General features: G+C 35.0%; 1 protein-coding gene across 1 annotated transcript; it reads right to left on the bottom strand.

Annotated features, from left to right (window-relative positions):
* Positions 1-8,563: 8,563 nt before the first annotated feature.
* Positions 8,564-9,505, bottom strand: LOC102896352 (olfactory receptor 2Z1). Its single transcript, XM_006911748.1, has one exon. It carries the CDS (start codon positions 9,503-9,505, stop codon positions 8,564-8,566), a length of 942 nt encoding a protein of 313 aa, XP_006911810.1.
* Positions 9,506-9,882: the final 377 nt, after the last annotated feature.

Below are 9,882 nucleotides of genomic sequence, written 5' to 3'. Positions count from 1 at the left end.
CCCCCTCCTCCCTGGACAACAAGAGTCCTTGTTCCCACCTTTCCCAAGGGCAGAGAAACAAAGCCCAGACCTGGGAGGCAGCCTCAGGGCAGGACTAAATCACAATGGTCAGCTCTGGTCTCACCCCTCACCCCATGGCTGTGGGATGCCCCCCTCCCACTGCAAGGCTGCAATGATGGGGAACAGAGGCCCTCTTTGTGCCTGGCTGGACTTTATCCTCCCTTCCCCAGAAAGTCAGCTTAGGCTACTCCAGAAAAGAGGTACTTGAGATATAGATTTGCACTGCATCATGGTCCCTGAGGGATACCTCTCTCCCTGAGAGAGGATGTCAGTTGTGTCCTTTTACTATTTAACCTCCTGTCTTGATATTTTTTTGCAGTCTCCCCATCCTGTTTGGTTTACTTGATTCATGTGAAGCAGAACCAGGATGCCTAGCTACAGGGATGCTACCCAGGCCTCCTAATCATCGTATTCTATCTACCTGGCCCCAGTGATTGGCTCAGGAATGGTCTGTGACATAGGCTGACCAATTAGAATTAGTCCTGGCACTTTTTTCCCAGTTTTATTGAGATATAATTGACATATAACATTGTGTAAGGTATACAATGTGATGATTTGTTATACATATATATTGCATAATAACCACCCCAATAAAGTTAGTTAACACATCCATCATCTCACATGATTACCATTTTGGGCTATGTATGCAGTTGAAAATATTTAAGATCTACTTGCTTAGCAACTTTCAAGAATATAATAGAGTATCGTTAACTATAATCATCATGCTTTTACATTAAAAGGTCCCCAGAATTACTCATCTTATAACTGGAAGTTTGTACCCTTTGATCACTATCACTCATTTCCCCCACCCCTCCCATCCCCTGTTTCTACGAGTTTGACTTAAATTTTTTCACATTCATATATGAGATCATATTTATCTTTCTCTGACGTATTTTACTTAGCATAATGACCTCAGTGTTCATCCATGTTGTTGCAAATGTCAGGATATACATTTTTATAGCTGAAAAAGTTATTGACATATGACATATTTTCTTTATCTATTCATCTGTCAACAGACTTATGTTGTTTCCATGTTTGTGAATAATGCTCCAATAAACATGAGGGTGCAGATATCTCTCTAAGAATGTGATTTAATTTTATTTAGATAAATACACAGAAGTGAGATTGCTGAATTATATAGTAATTTTATTTTTAATTTGATGAGCAAGCTCCATACTGTTTTAAATAGTGGCTGCACCAATTTATATTTCCACCAACAGTACCAAAAGGATTCCCTTTTCTCCACATCATGGCAAACAATTACTATCTCTTGTCTTTTTTATAATAGCCATTCTTAAAGAGGTTAGGTGATATCTCATTATGGTTTTAATTTTACATTCTCCTAATGATTAGTGATGTTGAACCCATTTTAATGTACTTCTTAGCCATTTGCATATCTTCTTTGTAAAACTGTCTATTTATGTTCTTTGCCAATTCTTAAATTAGATTATTATTGAGGGTTTTGGGTTTTTTTGGCCATTTGCTTGTATGAGTTTCTTTCATTTTGAATATTATCCCACCATCAGATATACGGTTGAAATATATTTTCTTCCATTTCATAGGTTTCCTTTCAATTTTATTAATGCTTTCTTTTGCTGTGAAGATTTTGGTTTCATGTAGATGTACTTATTTATTTTTGCTTTTGTGTGTGTGTGTGTGTGTGTGTGTGTGTGTGTGTGTGTGTGTGTGTGCGCACGCGCGCGCTTTTGGTGTTATATACAAAAAAATCATTGCCAAGACCAATGTTAAGGATTTGAAAATATTTTATTCCATTATACAGGTCGTCTTTTCACTTTCTTGATCACATCCTTTGAAATACAAAAGGTTTTAATTTCAATGTTGTCCAATTTATCTGTTTTTATCACTTGTTATTTGAACTTTTGGTGTCATTTTAAACCATTACCTAACATGAGATTACAAAGACTTACTCTTATATTTTCTTCTGAGTTATGTAGTTTTTGCACTTATATTTATGTCTATGATCCATTTTCTGTTAATTTTTGTATGTGGTATGAAGTAGAGGTTCTATATCATAACCTTGAAGATATCTAGTTTTCCAGCACTATTTCTTAAAATAAATAAATAAATAAATAAATAAATAAATAAATAAGCAAACAAAACTATTCCCCCATTGAATTGTCTTAGTTAAATTTTCAGCATTTTAAGTTTATTTTAAAATATTTCTTTAAGCCACATACATATTATATGGAATATATTTGGGAACCAGAGATCTTATTTGTTTTTCCTCAAATGACAGTGAATGAACCAATATCATTACTTGAATAAGTATTTAATTTGAAATGTCACACCTATCTTACATAAAATTACTATAAATTTGCATGCCAATTTATTCACAGTGTTCTTTTCCAGTCTTTTTCTTCTGTTACTATACTTTTAATCTCTATTTCTTCTATTTTCTATTTCTTCCTACTGACCTCCTTATTTATAGTTTCTTGTTCACATCTTTCCTGTTCGGTTTAAAGCATAAATCATTTGATTACATCACTTGTGGTTTACTAATATGTCAAGCTATATATATCCTTTCAAAGATGGTTTTCTGCTCCCTAAGTTTTATCTTTCATGTTCTAATTTGTTTATTTTAAGTAGTCCTTAATAGGTATTAGAGCTCCTATTTATTCCAAGAAAAATATGTGATTTTTACAATTTTTAGTAAATTGCTTGGCATCTTTAAATTTTTACATTAAGGATTCCTAAATATTTCTTGTGTTTTCAGATAATTTGATATTGAGGTGTTTTTTGTTTCTTTGTTTGTTTTGTTTTGTTTTGTTTTGTTTTGGGGAAGTGTTTCAATGTGACCAGATAGAGAAAATTCAAATAATCGATTCTTATACAAATTTTTAGAAGCTTTTAAACAGTACACATTCCCAGCCCTACCTTATTGCCTAAACCTACAGAATCAGAAGCTCCAGGCCAGGTAAAAATCTCCCAAGGTGAATATGAAGTGTGACCATTTAGGGAAACCTTAATCCTAAGATCACATTTAATAAATGCTGGAAAATAATATTTCATCTCTTTTATACCTATTTTAAGTGTACAATTTTCTGTGTTTTGATACATGCATATACCCATGAATATATAACGTACTCAAGATAATGAACATATGCATCATTTCAAATGTTTCCTTGGAAAATTTCTGATGCTCACTTGCATTACCTAGGCAACAACCAATTACTTTTCTGACCCATAGCTTACTTTGCATTTTTATACATATACAGTATATATCACTTTTAGCTTGGCTTCCTTCATCTAACACTTATAATTTAATATACATTCATATTGTTGTGTGTCAATTTTTGTTTATTTTTATTGCTGAGTAATATTTCATTGTACATTTATCCTACAGTTTATTTACCCAGTTCATCTGTTGATGAATATTTGGTTTGTTTACAATTTCTGATTATTATAAATGAAGCTGCAACACACATTTAGGTATATGTTTTTATGAGCATATGATTTTGTTTCACTTAAGTAAATACTTAGTTGAATGGAGGGATCATAACTTTTTTAGAAATTGCCAAAAAAAAATGTATTCCAAAGCATATGCTTTCTTTTACCTTCCTACTAGCAATTTATAAGAATTCCAGTCCCCCCACTACCTTGACATGGTTTGTTGTAGTCAGTATTTTCGTTCTACCCATTCTAATAAATGTGTATTGATATTACATTGAATTCTTAATTTATGTTTTCTTTATAACTAAATGTCAAACATCTCTTTACTTGCTTATTTGAGATCTATATATTTTCTTTGGTGAAGTATCTATTCAAATATTTTGCCCATTTTTAAAATTGCTGTTGTTTTCTTATGAAGTTTAAAGAATTCTTTATATATTCTAGGTACAAGTCCTTTCTTAGATATGTGATTTGCAAATATTTCCTCACAGTTTGTTGTTTACATTTTCATTTTCTCAACAGTGTCTTCCAAACAGCAAAACTTCATATTCATGAAATCTAATTTAACAATTTTTTTCTTTTGTGCATCGTGCTTTGTTGTTATATCAAAGACATCTTGGCATTATCCCAAGTAAAAAAGATTTTCTGTTATACTTTTCAAACATTCGTTGTATACTTTTAGGTTTTCTTTGGGTCTATAATAAATATTGAGTTAGTAGTAATATAGTCAAATATTTATGGAAAGTAATAAAATTTGACTATACATTTAGGCAACAGAAGAAAACATCAAATTCCAAAAGTATGAATAATAGAGACAAAATTATTTAAGCATAATGATAAAATAGACTTCAGTTAAAAATAAAGCTGTCATTTGGGAACTGTTTAAAAATATGTCATAAATATTTAGTTAAAGTTAACACAAAATAAAACTGCACATTATATAGAAAATCACAACATTGATATTTAAAAATCAATGGAAACCAACTAAAGCACTGATTAAATAAAAACATCTAGTCTAGAATAATGTATTAAGAAATAAAAATTAATTTTATAAATGTTTAGATCGAGGTTGAAATCATAAAAATTAGACTAAAACCAGAACAATTTTAAGAAAATGATTAGAAAAGAACTAAGAGAAAAAAACATTAATTTTTAAAATTAAATTAATATTGGTTAATAAAATCATATAGGTTTCGAGTACACAGTACAGTAATATGTCATATGTATATTGCATTATGTGTTCACCACTCAAAATTAAATTTCCTTCCCTCTCCATATATTTGACCCCTTTCACCCTTATCTATCTCTCACCACACCCTTTCCCTCTGGTAACTACTGAACTATTGTCTGTGTCTTGTGAGTTTTTATTTGTCTTGTTCATTTGTTGCTTTCAATGAAACCATATGGTCCTGAACTTTTTTGTCTGACTTATTTCACTTAGCATGATGACTCGAGATCTATCCATGTTGTCGAAAATGGTAATACTTCATCTTTTTTATGGCCGAGTAGTATTCCATTGTATATATGTACCACGTCTTCTTTATCCAATCATTTATCTAAGGGTACTTCGGTCGTTTTTATGTCTTGGCCACTGTGAATAATGCTGCAGTGAATAACATGGTGCGTACATCTTTATGAATAAATGTTTTCAAACTTTTGTGGTAGATAACCAGGAAAGGGGTTGCTAGGTCATATGATAATTCTATTCTTAATTTTTTGAGGAAACTCCATATTGCTTTTCATAGTGGCTGTACCAATTTACATTCCCACCAGCATTGTGTGAGGGTTTCTTTTTTCCCACAATCTCTCCAACACTCGTTATTACTTGTCCTATTGATGATAACCATTCTAATGGTGTGAGGGGGTATCTCATCGTGGTTTAATTTACATTTCTTTAATAGCTAGTTAAGTTGAGCATCTTTTCATATGTCTGTTGGCTGTTCATATGTCTTCTTAGGAGAAGTGTCTGTCTATTCAGGTCCTCTGCCCATTTTTTAATTGGATTATTTGTTTATTTGTTGTTGGGTTGAATGAGTTCTTTATATATTTTGGGTATTAGCTCTTATCAGAGGCATTGTTTGCAAACACCTTCTCCCATTCAGTTGGTTGCCTCTTTGTCTAATTGATCGTTCCTTTTGCTGTGCAGAAGCTTTTAAATTTGATATAATCCCACTCATTTTTTTTTTGCTTTTATTTCCCCAAATTTATAAAATCCTCTCTAAATCCAAGGTCTGTGAGTTCAGCACCTATGTTTTCTTCTATGCAATTTGTTGTTTCAGGTCTTATATTTAGGTCTTTGATTCATTATGAGTTAATTTTGGAGTATGGTGACAGATAGCAGTCTAGTTTCATTCTTTTGCATGTTTCTTTCCAATTTTTCCTGCACTATTTATTGAAGCTTTCTTTTCTTCATTGTATATTTTTGGCTCCTTTGTCAAAAACTATTTGCCCATATGTGAATTTATTTCTGGGCTCTCAGTTTTGTTTCAGTGATCTGTGCATCTGTTTTTCTGCCAATACTATGCTGTTTTGATTTTTTTGCTTTGTAGTATAATTGAAGTCAGGCAATGTGATACCTCTGGCCTTGTTCTTTTTACTCAGGATTTCTTTGACTATTCAGTGTCTTTTGTGATTCCATACAAATCTGATGATTTTTTTACTCTATTTTTTTTTTAAAAAATGCCTTTGGAATTTTGATGGAGATTGCATTAAATTTGCATATTGCTTTGAGTAATATGGCCATTTTAATTATGTGGATTCTTCCAATCCACAAACATAAAATATCTTTTCTTTTTTAGTATCTTCTTCAACTATTTTTAATAATGTCTTATAGTTTTCCGTGTATAGGTCCTTCACATGCTTTGTTAAGTTTATTCCTGGATATTCTATTATTTTTGTTTGCAACTGCAAAAGGAATTGTTGTTTTCATTTCTTTTTCTAAATTTCATTTTTAGTGTATAGGAACACAATAGATCTTTGTATGTTGATTTTGTATTCTGCAAATTTATTATATTTGTTTATTGTTTCTAATAGGTTTTTAGTGCAGTCTTGGGGGTTTTCTATATAGAGCAGGGGTCCTTAACCCCTAGGCCATGGACAGGTACTAGTCTATGGCCTGTTAGGAACCAGGCCACACAGCAGGAGGTGAGCGGCAGGCGAGTAAAACTTCATCTGCATTTGCAGTGCTCCCCAGTTCTAACATCACTTCCTCAGCTCCACCTCAGATCATCAGGCAGTAGATTCGCATAGATTCACCAGTCCCTGGTGCCAAAAAGGTTGGGAACCGCTGATATAGAGAATCATGTCATCTGCAGAAAGTGACAATTTCATTTCTTCATTCCCAATTTAGATGCCTTTTATTTCTTTCTCTTGCCTGATTGCTCTAGCTTGGATTTCTGATACCATATGGAGTAAGATTGGTGAGAGCAGGCAGCCTTGTCAAGTTCCTGGTCTTAAAGGGAAGGTTTTTAGTTTTTCACCATTAAGTATGATATTAGCTGATAGTTTGTCTTCTGTGGCCTTTATTATGTTGAGGTACTTTCCTTCTATATGCACTTTATTAAGTGTCAATCATATATGGATGCTGTCAAATGCTTTTTCTGCATCTATTGATATGATCATTTGATTTTATCCTTTATTTTGTTTATGCGATGTATCACATTGATCGATTTGTGTATGTTGAACCATTCTTGGTCCCCTGGAATGGATCCCAATTCATCATGATGTATAATTTTTTTAGAAACATATAACAGTGACAACTATTTTAGACCTCCAAGATATGTTTTAGCTAATCTAATTCAGAAAAAGGCAGATAACATTCAAATGGAAAATTAGAAATGATAAAGGAGAAGTAGCTGCTGAGAGAGAAAATTGGAGGGAACTATTTGCTGAAATCTCTAAAAATAAACTAGGAGATCTGAATAAAAGTTTATTTTCATAGAAAATATAAATAAATGTAAATAAATATGTATAATATATAAATATATAAACAATTATAAACAAAACTACTTTCACAAGAGTGACTACATTATCATAGAAAATACCTCCTAAAATGCCTCAGGTGAATGTTTTTTCAGATAATTCTCACATATATATTTAAATTCATCAATAGTTAAGATATTTTAGAATATCAGTCATTTTCTTTTATCCAATGTAGTGGCCAACAGAGAGGTGAAAATATGCTCAACTTCACTAGCTATTAAGGAATTATGGTATATTTTTGAAAAAATAGAAATTTTGATTTTCAAATTTATGTGAAATACATATAATATTTAAACTTAGATATACAACAACTCGGACAAATAATACACATATGAGTGGTGCATTCATTCAGATATTAGAAAACAACTGGGACTGCTTTACATTGATTTATCAAGGGATCCTTCCCTCTCTCATTAAGAGTCTCTGTTACAACTCCCCTCAGCCATAAGGACTCACAACTGATGCTCTAGATCAGACTAATGGCTGTCCTCAAACTTCTGCTATTGAATGTACCCATTTCTTCCACCATTAAGTATACAGTAAGCACATCCTCTACTGCTTCAGCCTCTCCTCTATCCTGAAAAATTCACTTCATAACCCTTTATGTACCTTCTGTTTTCTTTCATTAACTGACATATTTAGGTAAAATATATAGTTTATATATACTGTCTTTTATGCTTTCTTCTGGTTCCTTTAGAGCTTTTAAATTTCAGTTCTAGTTGTTTTTTTTTTTTTTGAAGTTGACGTTCAATATTATTTTATATTAGTTTCAGGTGTACAGCAAAGTGGTTAGACATTTATGTAATTTACAAAGTGATTCCCTGGATTAGTCTAGTACCCACCTGGCACTATACAATATTATTGACTATATTCCCTATGTCTTCCATTCATGTTCCCCATGACATATACCAGAAGCGATTGGGGCTGCTATTGTTGATTTCTGTAAGTCCATGGAGAAAACGTGAACCCAGTCCATCACACAGGATGAGAAGAAGCTGGACACTTAGCCTTTAACATGAGGGCTTAGCAGCTGCTTCACAAGTGGCTGCTTTGAGGCCATGAGTGGGATGGAGAACCGCTGAAATCACACCAGAAGCCCTCTATATGGTCATCACTTTGGCCTGAGCCCAGCTCTGCTGAGCACCTTGACTAATGCCATTCGCACCTCCCTGTTCCTCAGACTGTAGATGAGGGGGTTAAGCATGGGAGTGACGAGGCCATAGAAGAGGGAGGCCACGTTATCCTGCTGTGGGCTGTGGTAGGCACCTGGTACCATGTACACGAACACTGCTGCGCCATAAAACAGCCCCACGACTGTGATGTGAGAGGAGCAAGTGGTGAAAGCTTTATTTCGAGCCTCCTCTGAGCGCATGCGTAGAACGGCCCCCAACACATGGCCGTAAGAGGTGGTAATGAGGGACAGGGGAAGAACAAGGATCAGAACCCCCGAGATTGACAATGCCAACTCATAGGCAGAGGTGTCTGCACAGGAGAGTTTTAGCAGGGCTGGCACCTCACAGAAGAAGTGGTCCACGATGTGGGAGGCACAGTAGGAGAAGTTCAGAGTGACAGAGGTCTGGATGGAGGCGTTGAGCACACCTGCCAGCCAGGAGCAGCCCACCATGAGCAAGCATACCTGGCGCCTCATAAGCACAGGATACTGCAAGGGGCGGCACACAGCAACATAACGGTCATAGGACATGAGGGTCAACAGGATGCCCTCAGCCACGCCCATAAGTGTGAGGAAGAATATTTGAGCTGCGCAACCCCCAAAGGAGATGGAACCTTCTCCCTGCAGGAAATCTGAAGCCATCTTGGGGATGGTGACCAGCGGGAAGCCGACATCAAACAGGGAAAGCTGACTGAGCATGAAATACATCGGTGTGTGGAGTCGGGAGTCCATGTAGATTAGGAAGAGCAGGACAGCGTTGCCCAGGAGGCCTACAATAAACATGGCAGCCACCAGGGAGAAGAGTAGCTGTGGTGACCTTGAGTGACTGAAGAGGCCCACCAGAAAAAAGTCAGAGGTCACCGATTGATTCACATCCCTCATGTTTTACATGACATAACTTTGCTGCAAGAAGAACAGGAAACCAATGGCAAGAAGCCTGTGTGAGGATGGCAAATAAGTTTCATTCCACTTGCCAATGGCCATCAATTGGTAGTGGCTGCCTAGAGTGCCATCTTGAGAGGAGTTATGAGGTCACAGCTGAAATCAGTAGTGGGAAAGCAATAATCAGTTTGTGATATTTGTCACAGGCATGAGATGGGAGAGCAGTCACTTGAATCTCTGAATAAGATACTTGGCCACATCCCAATCGAGGGCTTCCCACTGACTCTTATAGTCCAAATTCTGAGGTCCACATCAAAGACATTAATACAGCCCTAGTAGAACATTTCAATAGTCCTTATCTGAGTGGTCCTGGGGCC

The sequence above is a fragment of the Pteropus alecto genome, unplaced genomic scaffold, assembly GCF_000325575.1.
Source record: "Pteropus alecto unplaced genomic scaffold, ASM32557v1 scaffold304, whole genome shotgun sequence".
Taxonomy (NCBI): domain Eukaryota; kingdom Metazoa; phylum Chordata; class Mammalia; order Chiroptera; family Pteropodidae; genus Pteropus; species Pteropus alecto.
Note: the sequence above shows the minus strand (reverse complement) of the source record. Positions and strands in the feature narration are given on the sequence as shown.